General features: G+C 54.1%; 1 protein-coding gene across 1 annotated transcript in view; it reads left to right on the top strand.

Moving 5' to 3' along the window:
• The first annotated feature begins 639 nt into the window (after positions 1-639).
• Positions 640-26,830, top strand: part of LOC104864579 — a 131,451-nt gene continuing 105,260 nt past the window's right edge. The window contains exons 1-3 of the mRNA XM_019207947.2: positions 640-2,390; positions 3,989-4,135; positions 15,032-15,167. Coding sequence (XP_019063492.1) covers positions 15,131-15,167 — 37 coding nt within the window. The 5' untranslated portion in view covers positions 640-2,390; positions 3,989-4,135; positions 15,032-15,130. The remainder of the gene's footprint in view (positions 2,391-3,988; positions 4,136-15,031; positions 15,168-26,830) is intronic.

The following is a 26,830-nucleotide window of genomic DNA, read 5'->3' as shown; positions in this document are numbered from 1 at the left end:
AATAGATGCATAGGTCATTTCCAGCTTGGGACTTAGGAAAACTGTTGGTGATATTTTTGTTCACGTGCTAGTGGACTTAAGCTTTCGTCTTGTGTGAGGTGAAGAGTCAGTGGGTCACAGGATATTCCTGTGTTTAGGTTTTATAAATACTGCTAACGTGGTTGTATTACTGAGCAATGTACAAGAAGGGTTCCAGCTGCCACATCCTTGACAGGCTTGGTATTCTCTACCTTTTTAATTTCAGTGATTCTTAGGTAGTTAGGGATAGCGATAAAGTAATTTTTACATCAAACAACAAAAGGGGTTCTCAGTGTTGAGGGCCAGAGCTCCCAGGGACACACAAGTCTGTTTTCTGTGCCCTGCTAATCTATGGTGATGTTTTAATGGGCTCAGGAGGAAAATGGAGACACAGAGGAGCCACATACACATCCTGATAGTGGCAGTACTCAGCACTAAGGCAGGGTGCCTCCAACTCCATGCAGGTGTTGATCAGATGTGCTGGCCCTGACAGATCGTGATGCCACGATTTAAATAAACCAAGAGCCAGGAGTGGTGGTGCATGCCTGTAATCCCAGCACTTGGGAGGCTGAGGCAGGAGGACTGCTGTGAGTTCAAGACGAGCCTGGGCTACATAGAGAGTTCCAGGTCAGTCTCAACTACATAGTGAAATCCTGTCTCAAAACAACAACAAAAAAGCCAAGAAATCCAAGTAGTACCTGGACACATCCTCTGGCCTTCTGACTGGAATGCCTGCCCATCAGGGCTGGAGTTGCACATTAACAGTTCTGGCAAATACCGACATTAATGGAGAGTATTACAGCCACAACCATTTCCAAGAAATACAAACTGCAATTTGATATTATTTAAAGAACAAAGCTGGCCGGGGATTTAGCTCAGAGGTGCCACTGCCTACCTTGCAGGCACAAGGTCCCAAGTTCAATCCCCGGTACCCCCCGCCCCCACCAAAGCCTTTTTACTGAGTGCCTCGCAAGCACTTTTACTAAAATGTAAAGACATACACCATGTCCACTTCACAACTGCCCAAAATACACATGAGGAATGAGGGAGACTAAAAGGAAAAAACAGGCTAGAGGACTGGGTTCAAAGATCTCCCGGACTAGATGACAGGTGTCTGAATCCCACGATCTTTATAAACCCCAGCTTGTTCAAGACATACACATTTCCCAGGAAATCACAAAGCCCTTCAGTAGGGGTGTCAGATTTGGCGCGTAGTAATTTATTTGAATTTCAGATAAGTGACGGAATGGACGTATGTCCGAGATATCTTAAGGATGTTCTTATACTAGGAAACCTGACAACCTCGGTAGGGCTTGGTGGCATACACCTGTAACACCAGCACCCTGGGAGGCTGAGACAGTAGGATCTCGAATTGGAACCAAACCTAGCCAACTTAAGCGATTCAGAGAGACGCTGTCTCAAAATAATTAACAAAATTTAAAGGGGCTGGAAATGTAGTTCAGTGCAAAAACCTTGGGTTTCCCGGATGGGGAAAAAATAAATTTGTCCACCTGAGCCGCGTTACCAGCCTCCCGTCCCTCTCTCAACCCTCCCGCGCCCGCGCAGGGCTTCTCCCACTTTTCTCTCTCCTTGCAGGGGACGAAGACGCCGGCTGGGACGCCCCACCGACGCACAGTCTCGTTGTCAGGTCGTCCAGCAGGCAAGGTTAGGGAAAGGCCACCGCAGAGCGTGCCGAGCGCCCAGCCCTGTAGCGCATCTGTCCACTCTGACCCGCCGGCCAGAGCCCTGCCGCGGGGGGCCAATCAGCTGCCAGCTAAGTGCACGTCCATACAAGGCATCACCTGAATGGCTAAGCTCGAGCCAATCAGTGGGACGTACGGGAGGCAAGCGTGATTCCGAGGTGCAAGCCGGGAAAACGGCTGCAGCCTGTGACGTAAAAGCTGCTGCGAGCCCTGAGCGCGTGAGAGCCTGGCTCCGGTTCCACTGTCGTCCTTTTCGCCCTTATGTTACGGTTTTCGAAGCCCCAGAGCCTCGCGGAGACAGTTCGGCTCCGTAGCATTCACACATCAAAACGCATCATGACGCGGGAGGCCGCTCCTGAGCCGCGCAGGTGACCCGAGCGCCCTGAGCCCAAGCGCGAAAAGGCAGCTTATGGAGTGGTAGAACCGCAGATGTCAGGACGGGGCCTTCAGGCATCCGTGTCTCGAGGTGCCCGAGGACTAGTTCTCCGGCGGGTGACCATCTCTCAGCCTCCTTTCCTTTGTATCGGTTCTCGTGGGAGGCAGCATCACCAGGATCTCTTGAGCTTTCCATGCTATCAGAATAGTCACCTCAACAAAGGGGAAGCGCGCCTTCTCCCCGTTGCTCCAGCTCAGAGGCCCGCGGTGGAGTCTAAGGCCAGGCCGGGAGAGGTGGGTCTGCCTCACCTGAAACGTGTGGGCTGAGGTGGGCGTGGGCCACCCTCCAGAAAACTGCGAGGCTGTTGTTACCAGAGGGGTGTGGACGTTGCATGGGATGAGACCTACTCCCCCACCCCGGGCACGCATCAGCTTGAGGACAAGGGATGTAGCTCAGTGGCAGAGCAGTTGCCTGCCTACCTACCGTATGTGAAGCCTTGGGTTTGATCCCCAGCGCTGGAACGAAAAGAAAAGGCTCAAGCTTTCAGTCAAGCTTCAGCCTGAAGCTGTTAACTCTAAATAAAATAGCAGCAACGAATGTTATATAATGAAAGAAAAACCACTCAGGTCATAAAAGTTTCCAGTTTCCTTATTCCAAAGCACCTACTCAACTCGCTATAGAGAGGCCACGCTTTACTTTGGGTTTTATGCCTGGTGGGGACTCTGGCCAACAATGTAGCACTTTGTTGGGAGAAAATGGGATTGAGTGACCAGACTGTGTAGCCCCAAATGCTCTGTTGTCCTACAGACAAAGCACCCTGGTTTTTACACTGGAAGGAGTTCTGTGCGGTTTGACAGCATGTCCCTCCAGTGTTCCACTCAGTTTGGGGTGTCTGATCAAGTATCAGTGGGCAGTTGGCAGCCCACCTCTCGGAAAGTCCTCACTAGGTTGGACTCAAGTCTTTCCTGACGGGCCTAGCGCAAGTTTAGCTGGTGTGTATTGGTGGGAACTGGCTTGGGAGTGAGGAGTCCAGAGCAACCAGTACCCCGGAGCCCAGCTAAGCACAAGAGGTCTCCGGCTTATCACCCTCAGCCCCTTGGGCCTCAGAAAGATGGCCCTGCCTCTCAGGACTTTGAGCGAAGAGTCAGGTCCAGCAAGGCAGCTCAGACGCTCTCCCATCAGGCTGCCCTCAATGTCCACAGAGCTCAGAGTGTTTTGAGCCTCCTTGTTCTTCTTTTCTAGTAAGAACACATGTCCGACCTTCAGGAAAAAAGTGTACTTCACAAATCATCCAGTAAGGAAGCAAACCAACTCTGTGGGAGTAGTGGAGGATGTAGGACCAGGAAAGGGTCACCCGACATGGAAGTGTGTGGTTGCAGGGCCCATCACTGATCCCTAAAAATGTCTGTGTAGGCTCATCCTCTTCCCCTCAGTGCTTAGAACACCTGAGTCTGGGAAAACCAGCAGAGCCCTCTGTGCAGCAGCTACCTGCTTGGCCATCAGCACCTTCACCTACCCCTAGAGGAGATGACAACCTCAGCAAACAGCGCTCTGTGAGGAACAGCACTGTGAACCCCTGAGCACTCAGCTGCCCATTGGCTCCCAGAGTTGTCTGACCTCTGCTTTTGTCAGAAGGGGTCTGGGACTCGTTCACTCACACAGGGCAGCAGGACGTGGCCGAGAGCCCCACGTACACACCTAGCCCGCAGGCTTTGTGGGCCTTACCACCAGCCACATAGTCTGTCTTTTTCTGAGCCGTAGGAGGAGCTGGGCGCTGTCCCTTCTCCTGGACACTCTCCCTCTGGCTATTGATTTGAGTCTAGACAGTCCCTTGCCTTACATTAGAGATGCTGTGTGATATTTCATCCCGTCCTTTCTCGATCTCACTTAGTGCTCCAACCTGGTGAGTAACCCAGGCCGCCCCCAAGAGTGTGTCTGCTGCAAGTGCCGTGCCAGATTCATGGGCCACCTTCCTGTGCCCAGGGCTGAGGCAGCATTGCCCTACTGAGTCCCTGTGTCCTTGAGATCCCGAAAACAGGTAGGTGACTTGCCAGGGGTCTTTACCAAGGGCCCGGGGTGAATGTCAGAATTATAAGCATTGTATGAGTGATATTTTAGGGTTTCTGGAATACAGTGTGAGGTTTTTAAACAGATTAACAATATATTTATGGAGGTATCATTTTTTATTTTTATTTTTTGGTACCGGGGATCAAACTCCAGTCCTTGGACTTGCAGGGCAGGCGGTGGGTGGCACCATTGAGCTGAACCCCTGGCCCAATGGAGGTATGATTGCTAAGCTGTACATATATAAACATTTGTGCACACTTAGATGAGTGTAAACGCTTGTGGTAAGGTTCAACAAACACATCCCGGGGAAAGCACAGCACCAGCCCCACACTGAGCCTGCACACAGCCCTTCAAGATTTCTACCTTAGTTTCTGTTCTCTTAGTTCCCAGGCAGGGTTCTGCCTTCCCTGGCAGTCTGCTTTCTGCCACTCTGGCTTTGCTAGCATTTCTTAGAATTTTATATATGGTCTTATATACTCTGTACCTTTTGTTGGGCTCCTTTACTTAGCACAGTTATTCTGAGATGTTTGGGGGAGGGGAGTTTTTCTTTTTTTAAAAAATTAATTTTATTGGTGCATTTTAGGTGTACATTCATCGGAGATTTGTGCATGACAGATCTTGATTCTTATTTTTTCCCCACTCTCCTGCCCTCCCTCAACTCCTCCACCCCTCTCTATGTACAAAGACTTTGGTTCCATTTTTTCGTGTTAATTCCATTCCCTTCTTTCCTTTCCCGACCCCTACCCCTCCCACTTCCCCTTTGAACCTTTTCTTCCTATTTCACGTGATCTATTATACATTTTGATCCTTATTTACAGTTTCAATTCTCACACCAGAGAAGCTGTTTGGTATTTACACGTGTGTCCCATTTATTTCACGTAAGAGTATGGCCTCAGTGTGCATCCATTTAGCTATGAATGTCTCTACTTTCTCATTATTTCTGGCTGAGTAGTATTCCATTTTATGTGTATTAAAAATAACACATTTTCTTTGTCCAGCCTCCAGTTGATTGGCAACTGGGCTGTTTCTAGGATTTAGCTATTACAAACTGTGCCGTTATGAACATGGGTGTGCATGTATTACTGTGGTATGATGCTTTTAATTCTTTGGGGAAGATACCCAGCAGGGGACTAAGATTCTGAGATTCTTCTGTGAGGCTGTGCACCTCAGCAGTTCCTTTTCATTGTTGCGCAGTGTTCTGTCACGTGAACAGATGGTGTTTATGTTCATCAGAGGGATGGACATTTTTATCTGCCAGATAAAGCTGCTAAGAATATTTGTGTACAGGCCTTTGAAGGACATGTACCGTTGTTTTCCTGTGGGAAATATCTAGGAGTGGAACTGCCAGTGTATGTTTGAATTTTTAAAATTTAATTGTCCATTTTGCAGTACTGGGGATCAAACTCAGGACCTTGCGCTTGCCAGGCAGACACTGTGCCACTGAGCTAAATCCTGGCCGTCTTTAACTTTTTTTTTTTTCCTAGTACCAGAGATTGAACTCAGGACCTTGTGCTTGCAAGACAGGTGTGGTACCCCTGAGCTACATCCCCAGCCCGTCCTATTTAAGTTTTTTTGAAAAAACTGCCAACCATTTTCTCAAGTGGCCGCACCATTTCACCTTTCCGTCAGGAGCGTGCAGAGGTCCACTTCCTTCCCAGCTCCGGAGCCTGTCGTGGTCAGGCTTTACATTTACTGTCTTCCCGGCTGCGCATCCACCTGCCAGAGCCTGGCAGCTGCAGGTCTGTGACAGCAATGCTGAGGCCCCTCCCGGCGTCCTCCCTCCGTTCTTGCTCTGCAGTGGCTGTCCAGGGGTGTGCACAGTGAACACGTGGGGTTTCTGTTATGGACTTTTATGAGGTCTCTGTGTATTCTGGACACGGTTCCTTTATCATGTTCCGTTTGTATTTTCTCACGTCCTTGGCTTGACCTGCTTTTCTTACCAGTACCTTTCAGAGCAAGGTTTAAACTCCCATAATGCGGGGCCTATCCATTTGACCCTTCCTGCCTCTCACTGAGGTGTGCCATCTTGTCTGCTTGGGTCAGGGCACTTTGTCCTGTGAGCAAACTGGGTTCTTTTCATGGGGGTGGGGCAAGAAGTGCCTGCTGAGTGGGCAGCCACAGCCTGTCGCCAGTGCTATCAGCTCTGGTGCCCATGTCCTGGTGTCTCAGGCAGGCGTGTGCAGCCTCCTGCCCTTTCCAGCCCAGCAGCCTGTGCATTCTCCTGCTGGGCACGCTGGGCCAGGGCCTGCGGGCAGGGCAGCATCCTGTTTGCTCCTAGCACAGCAGCCACTGGCAGAGTGGCCCAAAGAGTGCTGGAGGCAGGGCAGGGACTGGCCAGGCTGTCCTTATCGGGCCACAGTAAAAGCCCAGGCAGGGCCTCAATGGAAGGGTACAGAGATGGAGGGAAGTTGTTTCTTGTCCTTTGCGGGTGTCCGGGCTGCTCGGTCACTGCTGACAGAGGTGCACACGTCCTCAGTGCAGATGCAGAGCGTGGGTTGTGTCCCCAGGGCGGGGCTGCCGGACCAAAGGCTGTGTCTGTCTCAGGACTGGTACATTTTGTCAGATGCCAACAGAGCCCTCTTCACAGCCAGGCACAGGAGGCACAGAGAGGCTGCTGGAGGGCGCGCCTCGGCTCAGGACAGAGCCTGCTCTCCCCACGCGGCCTGCCTGGGGCCTGGGGCTGTCCCTGCCAATGCTGGGCAGGTGGACCACAGAGGTCTGTGTGGCCCACCTCTGGGACATCATGCTAGCTGGGTGGCTGGCTGTGCCCATGGCAGGGGAGCAGAGAGGAGCCCTGGGGTGTCCTGTTGCTCCCCCTCCATTGGGACTTCCAGCCAGGCCCCACTCCCTTTGAACCTTCTCTTCCCCTCTCCTGGTAGACCCTGCAGATGGTCCAGCCTCACATCTCCACGCCCAGCAAGGCCTGCCTCTGCCTGTGCCACTGCTTTGGGGGCCTGTTCCCGATGCCCAGTGGCCAGGCTGTGATGCCCTACTGGTTACCCCGGGGGCTGAGATCATAGAAGAAGGTAAGGAGGCTCAGAGGACAGCAAGGGCTGAACAGGGAAGGGTGCGAAGATGAAGGGTACCCGGTGTTCCCTGCTGCGGAGCCAGAGAGGGTTCTGGCAGCTGTGGCGCTGCTCAGTGCCAAGGCCAGCATGAGGCTGGAGGCAGTGGGGTTCTTGGTGGCTGCCAGGAAGCCTGGGTGCTGTTCTCCCCTGTGCTGCTGCCATCTCCTCTGCCCTCCTGTCTGTCTGCTCCTTTTCCTCTCCCTTCTCCCACTCTTGCTCCCCACTCGTCCGTCACCTGGTCCTCTCTCTCTCTGGTCTCTCTCTCTACTTCTCCAGGGCCTGCACGGGTGGCCCAGGGCGCGCCCGGCAGGGACCATGACTTGCTCTGACAGCCCCCCAGCTGAGTTCCAGGGCAGGGCTGCTGGGATCCAGGCCCAGCCCTCCTCCAGCCCGGGGCTTTCCGGGGCCCAGTCACAGAGTGGCCAGCTGCCCCGAGGGGAGACCTGCAGGCCCTTGGCACTGAGACTGTGCTGGCCCTCTGAGCAGCCACACCTTCGGAGGCCGCCTCGGGGCTGGCGTGTTCATCTGAGACCTTGTCTTTGAGGCAGCAAAGTTTTATTTATTTTTCCCTTTAAGATTATTGGCACATTTTAGGTGTGCGTTATGATCACATTCATCGTGGGAGATCTGTACCTGGGCATGTCATATCTTGATTCTTGTTTTTTCCCCCATCTTCCTTCCCTTCCACCCCTCCCTATTTACAAAAAGTTTTGTTTCCGTTTTTTTACTTCTTTTCTCATATTTTTTCTCTCGCTCCCCCCTCTTCCCTTTTGGACCTTTTCTTCCTATGTCACATTATCTATTATACATTTTGGTCCTCATTTACACTTTCAGTTTCTCACACTGGAGAGACTACACGTGTGTCCTATTTATTTCACTGAAGAGTATTACCTCAGTGTTCATCCATTCACCTATAAATGTCTAGCCATTCTTTATGACTGAGTAGTACTCCATTTATTAAAAAACCAAATCTTCTTTATCCAGTCACCAGTTGATGGCCATTTAGGCTGTTTTTAGACTGTGCTGCTATGAACATGGGTGCACATATATCATTATGGTGTGATTCTTTTAATTCTTTTGGGAAGATACCCAGCAGGGGAATAGCTGGGTCAGATGGGACCTCTAATCCTAGTTCTTTGAGGAGTCTCCACACTGATTGCCACAGGGGTTGCGCCAGTCTGCAGTCCTACCAACAGTGCAGCAGGGCTCCTTCCTCCCCACAGCCCTGCCAGCATTCGTATTTGTTGACTGATTCATAGCAGCGCTTCTTTCTGGGGCAAGATGGAATCTTAGTGTTGTCTCAGTTTGCATCTCTCGAATGACCTGTGATGTTGAGCATTTTTTCGTATGTTTACTTGCTATTTTTTTTGTTCGTTCTTTTGTTTTTTGAGACAGGGTCTCACTGTGTAGTTGAGACTGACCTGGAACTCACTATGTAGCCCAGGCTGGTCTCAAACTCAGCGATCCTCCTGCCTCAGCCTCCCAAGTGCTGGGAGTACAGGCGTACGCCACCACACCAGGCTTTACTTGCTATTTTTGCTTCTTTGTCTGAGAAGTGTCTGTTCACTTCAGAAGCCCAGTTTTGGATGGGGTCTTTAAATTTGGGGGGCAGCAGAGTGTTAAGGTGTGCCAGGCGACTCAGCGTGCATGCGTCTTCCATCGTGCCCTCCTTAGGAAAGTGGTCTCACGAACTTCCTGGTGGGGTGGGAGCCTCCTCTCATCTGAGACACCTGCAGAATGAAGACCGTGCCGGTGACACGGCTGTGCCTCCTCTGCTCCCACGTCGCATCCCTGTCGCCCACAGTCTTTCCCTGGTGACCCGGAGAAGCTGCAGACCCCCGGACAAGCTTTACCTGTCTGTGTAACCCTCTGTCCGCTGGGGTTAGGTGGTGTGACAGGTGTGTTTCCTAGGCTCTCCTCTCCTGTGGTTCATGATATGGTGTGTGTGTACACGCCTTCTCCCTGTACTCAGTGACACAGTGAACCTGCAAACTGGCCACTTCTTATGATAACCTGTGATTTTCCTTTGGTTGGGAGGGGTTCCTGTGGCCCTGGGGGAGGAGGGGCACTGTCTCTGTGTGTCCTTTTCCTCTGCCGAGGATAGCAGGTCACTAGGTGAGGGCCGGGGTCGTTTTAGCACATTTCAGGCAGGTCTCACTTTTTGTTTGTTTTTGAGACATGGTCTCGCTATGGGTAGGTTTTGAACTCATTGTGTAGCCTAGGCTGGCCTCAAATTCCTGGCAATCTTCCTGCCTCAGGCTTCTGAGTGCTGGGATCACAGGTGGGTGCCACCATGGCCAGCCAAGGGGCTCACTTTAGGTGGCATAAAATTGTCAGTTGAAGTTTTAAAATGCACTTAGCGTTCACATATCGTAAAATCTACCCCATTTACAGTGCAGGACTAAGTGTTCTTAGAGTGTTTACCATGTGGAGCAGCCATCACCGCTGTCTGTCCCCAGCACGTCCATAGCCCCACAGAGACCGCATACGGCTTGCATCCTTCTCTCTGTGTAACCTGCGCTGTGGACCCCACATGGGGCAGGACCGTGGTGCTCGGCCCTGTGTGGCTGGCTCCTGTCCCTCCGCTGTTCTCTGCGTGCCTGCGTCACCCCCTGTGGCCGTGTGCAGTGTGCATTTGCCATCAGCAAAAGCTGCCCTGGGCCACAGTGGCTGTAAGGACTTGGAGTGTGTGGCTCGTCATCCTGAGCCTGACTCGCTGTTCGGGGAGCGGCTCCGGGCCGTGTTCCGGGTGATGCAGTGGTGAAGGCCCCGCAGTCTGCTGGGCCTCCTGTGCTGGCCCTGGGCACAGGTGTCCCTGGAAGCTTGGCATTGGGCACCGCAAGAGGGCGCTGTCAGAAAGTCTTCTGTGCAGTGGGTGTGACTGGGACGCTCCTGTCCTCCCACACACCGACGACTCAAGGACTGCAGAGAATTGTGACCTTCTTACCCACCCAGCACCCAGCACCCAGCACCCAGCTCCTCCCCCGTCATCCTCACCATTTGGTGGGCAGGAACCACGGAGCCCAGTCTTGTCCCCGATTCCTCTGTGATCATGGAAAGCTGTACATGGCCGCTGGAGGAAACTGAGGCTTGGGAGGTTAAGGAGCTTGCCCAGGGTCATGGGGCTCACATACAGCGGATGCAGCATTTGAACCCAGGCCTTGTGGTCTAGAGCACAGGCTTTACATGTGCCACTCTTGTGCTAGGCCTCAGGCCAGGTCCGGAGGTGAGGGTCATCGGTGGCCAGCAGGGAAGGAAAGGGCTCCATGCCCTGCTGGACAGGCCCCTGTGGTGTCCAGACCCCTCAGCGCTGCCAGTGGGGTGTTGAGAACGTGTGATGTGTTTTGGGCACGGTGGGCACCAGCCTGGGCATTGCAGATGATGCTGTCAAGACAGTGAAGCTGAACAGCTGTCAGGCCAGGCCTGCTCTGCGCTCTGGACTTCCCAAGGGCCGGGTGTCCCTGGGCACGGCTGTGAGTGCCCCAGCAAACGGGCAGAGGCAGGCTCCTGGCCTGGGCGCCGAAGCTCACCTGCATCCCTTCTGCCATGGGCCAGGGGCCAAGCCACTCCAGAGTCCAGACTCCGGGGAAGGGATGCAGGTGCTCCGTCCTCAGGGCGAGGGCAGAGAGGGCAGAGAAGGATGGCTGGGTCTCTTCCTGGCAAAGCCAGTTCCGGACTCAGGAGAGAAAGCCACCAGAGGCAGAGGTGCTGCGCTGCCTCCGGAGATGCCGCTCAACTGTTAGGACCTCGTGAGCACCTGGGGTCGAGGCAGAGAGGTGAGGGCACTCCTGCGGGCCTTTCCCTGGCAGCACCCCGGTCTGGGGACCTGGCTGTCAAGCCTTCACGCACCATGACCCACCCAGCCTGGACCTGCTACGGGAGGAGCTGTGGATGGAGCCCTGTGGACTGTGGCACGGTCTCCACGTGCCTGTGTGTGCAGCTCCCGCCCTTCAAGGGACCAATGGGGTGCAGGATAGCAGCCTCTCAGGCCTGTGGGGAGTGTGCAAGGTTGGGGTACAGGGGACAGAGTCGAGAGCAGGCCTCCTGGTGGCGGGGATGGGTAGTGGAGGGGAGAATGACGCAATTCCCCAGTGCAGACCTGAGGGGTGGGCTGTGGGGCTAGCAGTGATTTTTCGCTTATTTATTGATTTATTTTTGTAGTGCTAGGGATGAGCCTTCAGTGCCAGAGCCTTCACACTGAGCTACATCCCCTGCCCTTTCATGTTTTTGAGATAGGGTCTTGTTGAGTTGCCCAGGCGGGATTTGTACTTGTGATCCTCCTGCCTCAGCCTCCCAGAGTGTTGGAATTACAGCCATGCACCACACTCCCGGCTGACTGTGGTCAAAATGCCTGGTGTTTTGGAGCAGGAGGAGCTCCTCAGACTCTGACTCCCAGAACGACTGCCAAGCACCTCACAAGAGGAGCCCCCTCCAGGGAGAGCCCCGCCCCTGTGCTTTCTGTGGGCCTCCACAGGTCCCTTCTTGTTGGACGAGGTTCCCATATCTGATGGGCTTCTCTTGGCCCTGGAAGGAGCCACAGCTGGAGCTCCTGGGTGTGGGGTGACTGGCTTTCCTTCTGGGGATTGGCTGGCTTGTCCTGGGAATGGCAGGGCCACCTGCCCCAGCCTGCCTGCGGTGCTGGACGGGCAGCTGTGCACTCTCACCGGTGCCAGACATGGGCTCAGAGAGGTCAGTGGTAGCTGCTGCACAGTGGAAGGCAGCAAAGCACTTGACAGCCAAGGGACAGAGCAGCCTGCATGTGAAGTCAGCAGGCGAGTGGAGAGTCGCTCAGCGACTCCACATGTACCACTGGCTTCTGGCCGCAGCAGGTGGACAGGCTCTGAGAAACACACTAGAGGACACCACTGCAACCAGCAGGTCCCTGTAAGCCACAGGAGTTTCTTTCCCTGCAGACCTCAGTGACCCTTCCCACAGCCTTCAGAGGTTAGGACTCGACGTCTTCTGGAGGTTGTTTCCCTGCAGACCACACTCCCCGAGAAGCCTGCCCCAGAGCCGATGGCACGAGCACTTACGTGACCCTTCTGGAAGGCTCTGAAGTGGTGAGGCAGAGCCGAGCCCGGGGCTGCACTTCACTGGGAGGCCGGGACAGTCAGACACTGGGCGATCTCGACACAGCCCAGGTGGGAGCTGTTTGCCTGGCCCTGCTTTAAAGACAGGAACCTGGGCTGAGACAGGAGGATCACAAGTTCTAGCCTGGCCTGGGCAATGTAGAGACTTAGTGAGACTTAGTGTCTCAGTAAATAAAAGGGCTGGGGATACAGCTCATTGTGAAGGCCCTGGGTTCAATGTTCAGGACCACAGGGCAAAAGAGAAGGTGGGGGGTGGGGGAAGCCACAGAGAACTCTGGTGCTTGTTTCCGGCCATAGCTCCTCAGAAGCAGAGCTGGGTGCAAACGGGAGGCTGGCTGTGCCCCCAAGCTGCTCTACATCACACCCGTTGCACCCGGGCAGCCCTGGAGGGAGGCTTTGCCCAGAGAGGTTCAGCCACTTGCCCTGCTCGAACAGCTGGTAACTGGCAGGGCTGGGATTCAAATCCAGGACCTCGGGTCCCAGACGCCCTAACGTGGCCTCTGCAGCCCCAGTTCAAGAAGCACTGTCAAGAGCTTTGCTGCTGATGGTGGCTCAAGTCACACCCTGCGTCTGGCAGCCCATCCTGATGTGGCTCACGGGCTCCTGATGAACTCACCTGGCAGACCTTGTGGCGATGGAGGGCGTGACTTCCGGAGTCCTACTCTGCCTGAGCGCGGCTGGGGGCCCAGCGGCACCTGTGGCCTTGGGGGTCAGTCTATGTCCTGAGGGACGGGGCGGGCATGTGGGAGCCCATGTGGCCTGCCCCGGACCTGCCTGCTGCAGCCCCTGTCTTCTTCCCAGGACTCTTAGCTGACCTGCGTTGTCCCAAGGTGGCAGCTCAGTTCCAGGGCTGGGGGTGGGCTAGAGACCCGGGCCAGCTATGTGATCAGCTGGTGCTGGCCTTGCGTGTGGGCATCGTGGGTCTTTATCGCTGCCAGCAACTCGTGTGCTGTGCATGGGGTGGTGTGGGTATCCCACTGTTTCCTCTCAGAGAGCCCATCAGAGCATGGGAAACTGCCACAGGGATGGGGGCACCGTTTTCGTGTTAAAATAACAAACCAGGTGGACCTGGAGCTGGCATGGGGAGAGGAGGCCACACCTGGTGTCCACAGCTGGGAGAATTCTGTTGTCTCAGAATGTCCCTGAATGCAAGCATGTCCTTTCCAGACTTCCCGCGCTGGTGGGGGGGATCCTGGACTTCCCAGCTCTCCAGCCCCATGTCCAAGGGCATCCTGGCCAACTCCCAGAGCTACTGCATTCCCCCAGCGCAGCTTTGGGCAGGGGCTCTGGGCTCGGGTGCCAGGTGAGGGAGGGCCGCCCATGAAGCATCAGCACCCCGCACCTTCCCCCATGGAGCTGTGCCAGTCCAGCCCCACCACCCCTCCTGCTGCTCTCCAGGTTCCAGTTTACTCACCCAACAGATGTGAGTCCGACCTTTTAAAAAGGGCAAAGATTTAAAAAATGTTTCCCCAGCACACGGGCTCTCTTCACTGTGCCTGCTCCTGTAGCTCATCTAGCAGCTTGGCCTACAGCCTTGGGGGCAGTGTTCTGCAGAGCCACTTCCTGGGTAGGCGCTGCACCCAGGTATCAGGCCAGACATCCACATTTCAAATGCTGTGACCGGATGGTGGCCCTGGAGGCCCAGCTCCACCCAGAGGCTCAAAGTGTCTAAATGGTGCTGCTCCATTATCTCACTGAAGGCTGTGAAATAGGCTGTGAGAGATTCTGAATTATGAACGCCCATCCCAGGACCTGGTTTACTTCCCAGAGCAACCCTGAGGTTATTGTCTTGCAGCTTTGATGGCCAGAACAGGCCTCCCGTGGCTTGGCAGCACCACAGGGGCCCACATGGGGTTCCAAGGCCACACTGGGTCACACGGGGCTGCGGGAGCAGGGGTCTATCCTGCAACTCTGTTTCCCTCTCCTGCAGGAAGTTTTCGGGAACAAAGTTTTTGCCCATCTTTTCTAGTTGGATTGCTGGTCCTGGCAGCCTCTGGGGTGTGTGGGGTCTGTGTGGTCTGTGTGTGTAAAAAGGAAGGTGCACACATGCAGGGCACCAGGCGTGGAGTGAGTCAGCTGCCCAAGTGCTGGCTCATCTGCCTCCCGGCCTCTGCCCCTCTCTGGCTCTTTGTCAGCCAAAGTACAGAGGCCACTGCGATGTCGTCTCAGTCTGCATGACTGGGCTGTGAGCAGCTCGCCCCTGGCTCCTGCCATGACATCCCCAGCCCCAGGCTCTACTTCTTCCTCCCTGGTTGCCTACCTGGAGCAGGAGGAGGCCCTGGGAGTCCAGCACACTCCAAGTGCCTTTCTGTCCTGGGCTGGAGGTGGCGCTGAGGTCCTCACCATGGCGTGGGTGAAATGTGGAAGCCAACAAGAGCAGCTGTTACTCAGTGTAACAACTGTTACTCAGGAGCAGTGGGCCTGCCTGTCATTGGCTTCTGTGAGCTGGGCAGGCCATGGCCAACCCTCCTGGGCCTCGGGTTTTATCAGCCAACGTAACTGGGGCCTGAGAGGTGCCCCCTGTGGGCCCTGCTGTCCTCCCCTGCAGGCCTGGCTCTGCAGAACCCTGAGAGACGGTGTGTGGTGTCGCAGTTTATATCCGTGGAAGGCCATTGGATTAGGGGTAATAGCGGGTTGCTGAGAGGAAGCGGCGATCGGAAGGGGTGGGTCTCTGTGGGCGTGACCCGGAAGTGTGTATCTACCTTCCAGCACCTTCCCTGAAGCTCTACTTCCGGTTCACCGTGCCTTGAGTGGCTGTCCTCCCTCAGGCCCCTCTGCCCTGCCGTTCTGCCTCGGAGCCTGCCGACCATGGGCTGCCAGAAGAGCAGCATACACCTCTCCTCTGGTAAGTCGGTGTCGCGCATTGTGTCCCAGCAGGGAGAAGGTGGCTCCGTGAGCCTCTGCTGCCTGGGGCAGTGAGGTGTGCAGTCATGGGGGACAGGATGAGTTCAAGAGGAACCTGGGGAGGGGTCGGAATGGAGGGAGCGGGAGCTGGTTGGCGTGCAGGGGAGGGAGCGCCAGGCAGGGTCAGGCCGAGGGGAGGCAGGTGTGGACCTGTGTGGCTGCCGTGAGGCCAGACTGAGGAATGGAGGCCGTGAGAGGAGCGCTCGTGAGCCCTGCAGGTCGGGAAGGCCTTGGGTCCCCACTTCTGACGCCTCTCATGGAAGAGGTTCTGGCCTGGCCCAGGTGCAGTGGTGGTGGCTGCTTGGGAGGTGGGAGGAGCTGAGGCCCCGGGACTCTGAGGGTCGATCAGGAGCATGTGCTGATGGCTGGCTAGTGCAAGAGACCCTGGGAGTCACTGCTTCCTGAGCCGGGGATGCAGGAAAGATCCAGGGTGCGCTGAGCGAGCTGCTGGCATTGGGGTGCTGCGGGCCGGCTGGGGGGACGCACTTCCGATGGAGGCCATCAGGATGAGCACGAGCTGAGTCCCTACCCGGCCACCTCAGCCTCCAGGCCAGCCGTCCCAGTGTGGGAGTGAGGGTGGGGAATGAGAAGCCAGGGCTCTCAGGGAGTGGGGGCGCTCCGGTCCCTGAGCAGGGCGCAGTGCACAACATTTTCTACTGCAAGGAGTTGCCCACGCCAGTCAGTCAGGGAGCAGGCGGCACTCAGGAGATGTCTCCCACGGTCAGAAGAGCGGACCCTGGTCACTGGGCCAGTAGTCTGGTGATGCCTACATGTGAGTGTGTCACAGCATCGCAGCAGGTTCTGAGGCCATGCACTGGGCCCTCCCCTGCCTGCTCCTACTTGGGCACTAGGGTGTCCCTGTGGGGAGCAGTCAGTAAGGTAATGCAAGTCGGGCACCTGGCCCAGGTGCCATGGGCAGAGTGCTCGGTAATGGCGGCCTCTCTCCCATCTACCCCCAGGCTGGTCTCCTGGTCTGTTTCTGCCCTTCAGGGATTACATGCTGAGGCATCCCTCAACCCCTCCAGCCTCTGGTCTTGCTGCGGGTCCCCTGGCACCCAGACAAATACAGCCTGAGTGCTTGTGCCTGGCACCCAGGGCCCGCCCTTTGCCCATGGCTGTGAGGTGAATGTGGCCTGTTGGAGATCTGGGAAGGGTTCTTAGAGCAGCGGCTGGGCCTGCCCAGGGCCCCCTGGCGATCCTGAGTCCTCTCCCCAGGTCCCAGGGTCTCAGAGAGCAGTGAGCCAGGGTGCATGGGGACACAGACAGTCCTTTGCTGGGCATGTCCACCCTGGCACTTGTCTTTGACTCTGCTCTTGCAATTGAGCCTCGCAGTAATTGAAAACATTCAGAAGGAACAAGCCAGATTAATTTTAATAATATATTTTATTTAACTCAGTTTGTAGCACGGGTAGTGTTCCAGAGTGGCCACAGGTGGCTAATGGCGGTTCTCCTAGACCTGCCCTGGCAGGGTCAGATGCTTTATGGCCCAGTGGTTCACGAGACTTGGGTTCAAATCCTGAGCACGTTTCCTAAGCTGCTGACTCCAGCTTCTTGGGTGGTGGGATGGCTGCACACACCTCTGTGTTGCATGGTCTTGGGAGGACTAGACAGGACTTGGGCACAGTATTGGGGTGTGGTGGGTTGGCTCTGTCTGAGATCTCTTCAGATGTGCATGCTGAGTGGAATGGTCTGGTTCAAGTTGTCGCTCTGCTGTTCACTGTGTTCTGTCTCTGCGCCTCAGTTTCCTCTTTTTTTTTTTTTTTTTTTTTTTTTTTTTTTTTTTTTTTTTTTTTTTTTTTTGGTACCAGGGGTCGAACTCAGGACCTTGCGCTTTCGAGGCAGGCGCTGAAACCACTGAGCTAAATCCTTGGCCCTTCAGTTTCCTCTTCTGTGGAGTGGGGATAAAAATAGCTCCTCCCCACAGTGCTGCTGTGGTGAAGAGAATTAATCAGCCCCAAGGAGGCATTTGCTAAATAAACACAGAGCTTAAAGGCTGGTGTTCCTCCCTGTGCAGGTGAATCTGCCTGTGCTCAGCGGGTGTTGGATTCTGAGTGTTGGGGTCACATCGCATGTGGCCTAGGACACAGGGATGGGGCCCTCGCAGGGCCTGCTAACCTGACCCCGCTGATGTGTTTTATTGGGTGCCTAGTCTGAGATCACGCACGTGCCAGTCCGCCTGGGCTGCTGACAGCAGTGTGAGACCTCTTAATTGGCTTCCAGTGTAGCCGCAGTCTTCCCCAGCTGGTTAACAACCTCGAGTAACGAGCTCTCTGCTCAGTATTTGTTTAGTGCTTTATTCATGGGCACAAAAAGGTGGTAGCATTAATTTCAGGGAGACTTTAATGACTGCATGTGTTTGGAGAAGTTCCCAGCTCCTGACCTTTAGGTGCGAGGTCTGTTTTGGGCCATGTGAAATGTTTGGCATCACTTGGAAGAAAGAAAAAAGAAGTGCTGTTTTCCTTAGAAATAGAAGAGGCATTTCACAGCCCAACATTATTATTATTATTATTTTTTTGCTTTTTGAGACAGGGTCTCACTATATAGTTGAGACTGACCTGGAACTCACTGTGTAGTCCAGGCTGGTCTCAAACTCATAGCGATCCTCCTGCCTCAGCCTCCCGAGTGCTGGGATTACAAGCAGGAGCCACCAAGCCCGGCCCAGCCCAACATTGTTCTACCAGGAAATGTTCATCAAAGTGCTGAAGGCAAACCTGTGGAAATTTCTAGTTCTTCCCCTAGAGGAAGGATTTGGGTTGTCACAACCAGAGCAATCATCCTGTCCCTTCATGTCCTGATCTCACCAGTCCACCAACCAGCTGTCATCTATTCATCCACCCCCCCCCCTTTATCGGTCTGCCCCCTACTGGTGTACATATCTATCACCATCAGTTCGTATGTCCACCCGTGGTGTTCATGTCCACTCCCCGCGCTTCTGTGCACCGCCCTGGTTGCCCATGGCACTGAGGTGAACCTCATTCCGTGACTGGCTTCTTCTCTTACCTGTTGCGCACCTATCTGGTTTCTGCCTGTCTGTGTCACCAGAGGGGCTTTGAGGCACACTGTGGGTGCAGGAGCCAGGAAATCCCAGAACCCTGGATCTTTCTTGTGCTGCTTGAGTCCCTGTGACTTCTTTTCAGATTCCTTGGGGTTTGGAAGGCCCCGGGGTCCAAGGCTTGCTGGAGAAGAAGCCAGAGACTGTAACTCTCTACCTCTGGAAACAGGAAAGATTGAAAACAAAAAGATTATCACTTCATCTTTTGTTTTTCTATTAAAGCAGTTATGTTTCCTCTCACTCTTCTGAAACAGGGGTCAAGCGTCCCTCCTGTTTCTGACCTCCTGAGTGGGAGAGAAGCTGATTATGACCAGGTCAGGTACACAAAGCCCCTGTTTGAGTGACCCCACATTCTTCCTTTTTAAATAAAATTTAAGACCATCCAAAACGACTTGCCAGACTGACCTCTGGCCTTTGATTCTCTGCTGAGTTTTTGCGCAGCCTGTTGGCCCAGCCTGCTAATGTGCTGGGGTGAATGCCTCGCCTGAGGAGGTGTTAACGCCCTAGGTGTGTGTCAAGGCGTGTGTTGGCCCCTTGTCTGCAGCCAGTGAGAAACCTCCCGGTCTGCCTCCTGCCCTTGGTCCTAAGTGATGGCAGCCATGTGAAGATGCACCCGAGGGAGACAGGGTTTCCTGTCTGTGCTTCACGCTGCGGTGTTGTCCTTGGGAGCTGATCTCAGAAACTCCTGGCAGCCGCCCCCAAGGTGGGGTGGAGGACCTCCTGAATCCGGGCTCTTATGCAGCCCTTCCTCTTTGTTCCAGGTTGTCGGTGCAGCTAAAGGGTTTGCAGAAATGACGCAGTCACTTCGAAGATTAAGTCATCAGAGGCACTGAGGCTTTCACTGTGCTCACTCTCGTTTTTCTCCCTTTTATTTTGGGTCTGGTCCTTTGCTTGAGGAAGCCAGATGCTCTGTCAGAGCAGTGGCTATGGAGAGGCCCAGGGTAAGGAACTGTAGCCCCTACAGCCTTGGGGGGAGCCCTCAGGGGACCCCGAGTCACAGCCATCAGGTCAGGTATTTGCTTCTGTCAGAAGGCTTTGCTATTCCATGACAGGTAAAGGGAAAGAATCAGGCTGGTAGCTTTTGAGCGTCAACAGTAACAACAGCTCCTGGTTGCTCTGTCCTACCTGCTGGTCGTTCCACGGGTGTCCGCTCACCTGACCTTCATCTGTCCTTACGTGTGGCAGCTGAGAGTGGTGCAGCCTGAGGTCACACAGCCAGGCTGAGTTAATGTGGGCTTCATCCTGTAGATTGGTCTCTCAGGATCCCATCCTCACTGGGGATGGAGCAGACCCGAGAGCTCAACACTGTGCCCTTCAGACTGTGGCGTTCATGTTCTCAGAGAAGGAGAAGTAGATAGGTTTTTCCAGATAATGTGTTCATGTTAAAAGAAACAAACAAAACTCTGAGCACTGGAGGTGTGGCTCTACCACTGTACCGCACTTGCCTAGCATGGACAGAGCCCTGGGTTTGATCCCCAACACGGGAAAAGGCATTCAAGTGGAATTGTATTGAGTCCTGACTTCAGAGATGCTTGCTTTGGGAAAAAGAGAATTCCATGAAGGGAAGTCTTTCCCCCATTTCTGGAGAAGTGCTGTTTTGAAGGCAAAAGAAAAATTAGTTACCTAAAATATTACGGTTTGTGTCTAGGTGTCCCCCACAGCCTTATGTGCTCATAGGTGGGTCTTTTCAGATCTGGCTGGATTACAGTGTGTGATACTGGGATTAAGAATGTGAGGTACTAAATTAGCCCACTGGTTGGTTTAGCATAGTTCTGGGTGTGGATAATGGGAAGGCCCACCCAGAAAGCTTGTAGCCAGAATGGGATAAAAAGAAAAGTGTGGCTTGCTGTTTTGCTATTGCCACTGCGCCTTCTGCCTGCACTGCTGTGGACTGTTTCTCCTCTGCTACCCTGCCTTGGAGCCAGCCTACTATGTATTGACTGGGAACTTTACAAACCATGAGCCAAAGTAAACCTTTTCTCCTTTAAATTCAGGTGTTGGTTATTTTATCTCAGCAATGAGAAAAGTAAGACATAAAGCTTGGTAGAAATCTCCAAAATCCATTAAAACTGTCTCATCTAAGCTGCTCATGTAAGTTGCTATACATGTGTCACAGAGCTAACATAAACACATTTTTGGTGAGTTGTTAAAGTTTTGGTCAACTCTGCAAGTTTGTCATCCAACAGAATGAGCCTTTGAGGGGACCTGATTGGCTCTAGTCGGGGCTGGTGCTGGTCCCGCTGTGGGTGCCTGGGGCCCAGCGCTGTTGGGGACTTGGGAGGACACATTCAGATGCACCTAGGAAGTTGTTTTCTGGGACAGAAGTGGCAGTGCTCACTGCTCGAATCTACAGGCCTCCCATGAGGCCACGGCACAGAAGCTGGCAGAAGGCAAGACACTCAGTGCAGCCTGGTGCAGAAGTTGTGGAACGAAGTGTTGGGCTGGGACGGTGGGGTAGGGGCACCAAACACGCGGCATGCCAGCTTCCACGGCCGGCCGGCGTGAAGTGCGCCGCCGCTGCCCCAAGCACCTCTTCATTCCGCGCAGCCACATCTCTCCCAGTGCAAAATAGAACTTGCACAATTCCACCGGCCAACAGCCAGACCTCTTCTCCTGGGCTCTGCTAGCTGCCCCTGGCCTTGGGTGTGGGCGTAAAGCCACCGAGATTCAGCGTCGAGGTTCACATGTCGAGGGCGGATGGGGGCATGTGTGGTGGCTGACGCATTGTCAAGTTGGTGTGGATGTTGCACGTCACCTTCACCAGCCCGGCTCCATAGGGTCTTCCCAGCTCAGACCCAGATGTGTAAATGTTCACTGCAGAGGTGGACAGAGGAAAATGCTTTTCTCAACAATAGCTGTTTGTGGTTCTCATTCTCCTTTTCTAGGTGCGTTTGTTTTTCCTGACCACCATGACTAACTCAACTACCTGTTTCACTAAAAATCTGTCAGGAGGGGACCGAGTCTCAGGAGGGGGACTAGGTTCGCGGTTGCTTTGCAGACCAGACCTGAAGACACAAAGCTATTTGGCAGGAAACCAGCTTCCTTGTAAGCCCTGGGTAGGAAATCTACTTTCAGGCTTTTTGGGTCTTTGCCTTGGAGGAAATCCTAGCTGAGACTAGGTGGTTCACTTGTTCCCTCAACAGATACTCGCCTTGGGCTTGCTGCACTCCTGATGCTGGGCTTGGCCTTGTGAGCCTGTGCATTACAGCCTTGTGAGGTGGGCGTTCTCTGCCTCGGGCGGATAGATCTGAGTCAGCTCCCTTCCCACCTTATGCTGTTTTCTTGTGTAGTTTGGTCTGCCTGTGGTAGAAACCCCACAAGATGTCTTCCTATGTTTGATTTTTTTTTTTTTGCTGTGCTAGGGTTTGTCATCTGCACCTTCAGTTTATCGTAGCCTCCTTCATGTGTCGCCTTGCGCCCTGTAGGAGTTTTATCGTCCACCCCAGGGCCGCCTCCCGGTGTTTGTGCGTCACTGCCACTGTTTACTGTTGCACGTGCCTCAAATCCACAACCTTTGCTTCTGTATTTCCTCGAGATGTTCCGCATTTTGAAGTGATTAAAGAAATCTCTTCTGCTCGCTTTCACTTTACCAACCTTGAGAGCTCATGGTGAGCAGAGCCAAGTTACTCTTCTTCCCCAAGAAATCTTGCTGTCTTGTAGCAAGGTCTGCTGGTGATTAGTTATCTCAGATTTTATTTTTCTGAAATAACAGCTGCTTCTCATAAAAGTGAAATTCTGTATTGACAGTTAATTTTTTTCTCGTGCTGGTGACAAGGGCACCTTATCCTCTGGGTTGCAGAGTTTCTGATGAGAAGTCTGCTGTCATTCTGATCTTTTATTTCTTCATTTCTCTGGCTCCCTTAAAGATTTTCCTCTTTATTTTTCAGGAGTTTGTGTATAATATCTTTCTTTTTTAAAAAAGTAATCCTTCTTGGGGTTCTCTGATCTTTTTTGGATTTCGCAAAATTTTTTTGCTGGTTTTGGAAAATTCTCAGCTATTTTTGCTCCAGATACCTTTAAAATTGTTCTTGTGCCCTGTGTTTGCTAACACAGGTTTAGTTATACGTATGTTAGTGTATGTGTTAGTCAGCTTCACATGATTACAGTGAAACCCCTGAGGAAGTTAACTTGTGAAGTAAAAAGGTTTATTGTGGCTCGTAGTTGTCAAGGTCCCATTGTTAGATCAGCTGGCTCCGTGGCTTGGCCTCTGGCATGCTGGGCATGGTGGAGCAAACCGCTTACCTCTCAGGGCAGGAAGCAAAGGGAAAGAAAGGATGGGCCAGGGTCCCACTGTCCCCTTTTGGGGTGCACCCCAATGACTCAGGACGTGGCTTCACCTCCTACAGCATCGGCCTGGCATCCGAGCTTCTGCACCCGAACCTTTGGGGAGTCTAAACCACGGCGGAGTGTTTGTGCTGTCCTCAGTGTGCTGAGTTACTCGTCCCTGCCCTGGTCGTCACTCCTGCCCCCGCCCCGTGCTGCGGTCAGGTGATCTCTTTTGACCCCTTCATGCCCATGGCCCCAAGTCTGCTGCCGCCCCGCTGCTGCCGAGCTTCGTTTCCCAGCTCCCCAGTGCTCTCCCTGCCCGGTGCCACACTCCGTAGCTGGCGATGGCTGTTTGTTTCCCTGCGCTAGGTGTGTGAGATGTGAGCGTACATCTGGTGTTTATTGCTCCGTCACTGCCAGGACCACCCAGGTATTCCACGCTTGCCTCTGCCTTTAAAGCTCTTTCAAGGTGGACGGCATGTTGCTGGTCTGCTGAGCTGGCTTGGACGGTGGGGTGGGGTCCCCGGGTCTGGGGCAGTGGCGAGAACGACCTCTGCTTGTGGGGTGGGGCTCACTGCCCCGGAGTTGGGCTGGCGTCTGTGTGCAGTGCCCAGCTCCAGCTTTGAGGCCACGCAGACCAGCCTTTGCCCTGCACCGCACAGCGGAGTCAGCCTCTCCGAGCCCCGATCTCCCCAGGAATGAGGCGGATGACAGATGGCTGGTGTGAGGGTCAGATGCAGTGACCCCTGCCACCTCTCTGGTCCTCTTCATCACAGCCTGGCCACACAAGAGATGCTTGTTAGGTGCCTTCAAACTAGTGGCAACATCCTCAGGTTCTGCTGGTTCATACAAGCAAGTGAATAAATAAATAGAACAACAGTCCAGACCCTTCATCCCCCACCCGAAGAGCATAGACCACCAGCCTCTGCTGCACCGTCACAGATGTCCTGGAGCCAAGGGGTCGCCTGTTGTTCCCCTTCCCAGTGGTGAGCTCCTGCTGAGCCCCTTCGGCATGCTACAGATCTGCCTGTCTCAGTGGCTCAGTGTATGACCGGCACAAGCACAACATTAATTTTGAGCGTTCTTATTGCCCCTAAGGAGTCCCTTACCATCAGCACAGCTCTCCCTTGCTGTGAGCCCACCCGGTCCTAGGCGAGTGCTCACCCACTCTGCCGTCCCAGACACTGTGGGCTTCTGTCCTTCAGCACCTGTGGCCAAGGTCCATGCCTGTGCTGTGGCTCGGTGCTTCTTCCCGGGGCTGGATGATGCTCCCCGGCGTGGACAGACTGTATGTTTCCTTTGTCAGCAGCCGGTGGAGATGTAGGCTGTTCCGAATAATTGTGCTGGGAATTTCTCCTGCAGGTTTGTGTGTGGACAGATACCTGCCTTAGCAGTGAAACTGCTGGGTCACATGGCAGCTCTATACAGTAAGTCCTGAAGTTTCCCAGATACAAATGGGCCTTGCATTACAAACACTGTTAGATGCAAACAGATCTCGGAAGCACCTAGGCGAGTGCCGGGCTCTCCCAGCATGCTGCTGTGAGCTCACTGCGTAGTGCGTCTGTGTGCAGTAGTCCCGTGCTCAGGCAGAGCCCCGGGTGTCCGGAAGCAGGAGCAGAAGCAGCAGTGACGTGCAGGGGAGGCTAGGAACGCAGAGCAATACACATGTGTTTGTGTCAAAGGTGTATGAGACTCACTGTGTTGGACTGACTTACGAACGTTCTCCCAGCATGGAATCGTTCCTCAGCCGGGACTCACTGTATGTATGTATAACTTTTGAGGGGCCACCAGACTGTTCCCAAGTGGCTGCACTGCTCCCCTTTCCCACCGGCTATGCAGCACGTGGCCCTCGCCCTTGTCTGGCTTTTCTGCGTGAAGCAGTTTCTCACTGTGGTCACAATTCCTATTTCCCTGTGCCCCGTGATGAGCATGTTTTCAGGGGCCTTTGTTCGTGGCCTTTGGGGAAATGTTTACTTCTCCAGTGTTTGGTGCGTTTCTCGCTCTTTGTTTTCCCCTGTGAGCTGGGGACGGAGCCCAGGCCTGGGGCAGGTGAGGGAAGCACCTTTCCCCTGAGTGTCCCTGGCTGCCTCGTGCTGCAGTGGTCCTGATGGTGGGGCCCCTGATGCTCAGTGTTCTGTGATCTCTGTGACCGCAGACCCTTCCTCCCATGCTCCGGCTGTGTCTTCCCCTTTTGATGGTGTTTAAGTTTGATCAAGCCTAAGACAATACAGCTATTTTTATTTGGGTCCATGTTGGACAGCAGGTAATGAAGATTTGTCCTTCTGTTGAATAATTTAAAGCTTTAGCTCTTACCTTTTGGTGCCTAATCTGTTTGAGTTAGTTACCTGTGGGTGATGTGAGGAGAGGGTGCAGTTGTTCAGTGAATGGTTTGGTCTCCTTTTTTTTGTTTGTTGTTTTTGGTACCATAGATTGAATTTGGGTCCTTGTGTTTGCGAGGCAGGCAGCAGAACCCCTGAGCTACGTTCCCGGCCCTTGGCCTCCTTTTTTCAAGGTTTGTTCTGACTACTGCATGGAGAAGAGGTCACAGGGTGAGAGAAAGCAGGAAGATAGCTTCCCGCTCCATGTGATAATCTGGCCTGATGTAAGATGCCAGCTCACAGAGTTAGAGAAAGCTATGAGAAAACTCTGTGGCAATTTGTACAGTGATAATTGTTTTAGCCAAGAATCATCTGCAGATGGTAAAGCTAGTGGGTAAAAAGTTCACGAGTAAATAGGATACTTACTTATTTTTATTTATTGTAGTACTGAGGATTGAACCCAGGACTTTTGCACTGAGCTACATTCCACCCTTTTTACAGTGTTGACACAGGGTCTGCTAAGTTGCTAACTTTCCATCCTCCTGCCTCGGCCTCCCACAGTGCCGGGAAGATAGGCGTGTACACCAAAACATGGAGTCAAAAGGGACAGATCTGAGGGTGTGTTGTGGCCAAGGCTGTCTCTAAGGAGGCGTATCCCGAAGAGTGAGGGTGAGCGGGGGCGCCCACCCTCTGTGTCGGGTCAGTTCTGCCTTCTGCCTGAGGTACAGACAAGGAAACTGAGGCTCAGAGAGGAGGGAACCCAGGAGGAAGCAGGCCGTGTGGCAGCTGCCCCACCCGCCCAGGCATGGGCTCTTGTTTGCAGCCCTGACCCCTCTTCCTCTGGCCCAGCCCTGCCCTGGGTCCGTCCCAGAAGCTGTCTAGTTGGCTGCTAGAGAAGCGCTCAGGGGCCGAGGGGCCCTCAGGAGCGTTGCACGCTCACCACGGGGCTGTGGGGTCAGGCCTTGCCTCAGATCTGGCCTGCTAATGAGAAAAGCTGTGTGGTCTGAGATAAGTTCACTAAGCTCTCTGAGACACAGTGCAGATTCCAACTCCTACCTTGCAACGTGGATAAAGTGTCATTGTAGCCCTGGCCTGCACAGAGGCTCGTTCATGTTCACAGGGGGAACTAGCCAGGGAATGCATGAGCTCCAAGCGGCCCCTGCTTTGGGATGTGGCCCACCCAACCCTAAGTGTCGGGAGCTTCAGCGTGACTTAACCAGTCCTGAGTCAGTGCTGTCTGCCTGCTCACCGGTGCTGTTCCTGCCATACTGTTCACGTGTGTCCCCTCCCACACACAGCCTGACACAGAGTGGGCACATGCATGGGTATTTGTGGATGGGTGTGGCTCGGTCCCTCTGTGGGACGTGGGCTCTGGGCCTCTCCTTTTCTGATCTGGTCCCACACTGGACACCCAGTGTCTGCCCCATGAGGCGTCTATGTGCCAGCCTCAGTTTCCCCCCTGGCTTCCTGCTCCTCAGGGTCGGGGCTCCTCTGGCCAATCACCCCTCTTGGAAGCTTCTGGTGCCCCAGGCCCTCTCTGGGGTGTTGGCCGTCTCCTCGGCCCCTGGGCACCTGCCCTGGAAATCCCACAATCCTGATCATCTGGGTGCCTCAGCAAGGCGGGCCAGGCAGCCCGGGAGGCCGAGCACCCAGGGCAGCCAAGCAGCCAGGGCCCAGTGTCCCTCCCGTCCCCAGGGGAAGCAGAAGGCCAAAGCGCTAGGAGGCAGTGAAGACGCACCACTGTCCTATGCCCGCTGGCCAGCAGGTGGCAATGTCCCATGTTTTATGGCCCCGGATGGGGTTTTTCCAAACTGCAGCTTTAAGATCAAGGGGAAATAAGGGTGACTGAACCTGCGACCTGGAAGGGGAAGGAATGAAGGGAGTGAAAATGAATTCAGGGCTCCACACAGCTCTGCTGTGTGTGAGGCCTGTCCTGAGTAGGGAGGGTGTCGTCTCCCCCTGCCTGGA

This window comes from Fukomys damarensis, unplaced genomic scaffold, assembly GCF_012274545.1.
Source record: "Fukomys damarensis isolate Sample0158 unplaced genomic scaffold, DMR_v1.0_HiC HiC_scaffold_32, whole genome shotgun sequence".
Classification (NCBI taxonomy): domain Eukaryota; kingdom Metazoa; phylum Chordata; class Mammalia; order Rodentia; family Bathyergidae; genus Fukomys; species Fukomys damarensis.
Note: the sequence above shows the minus strand (reverse complement) of the source record. Positions and strands in the feature narration are given on the sequence as shown.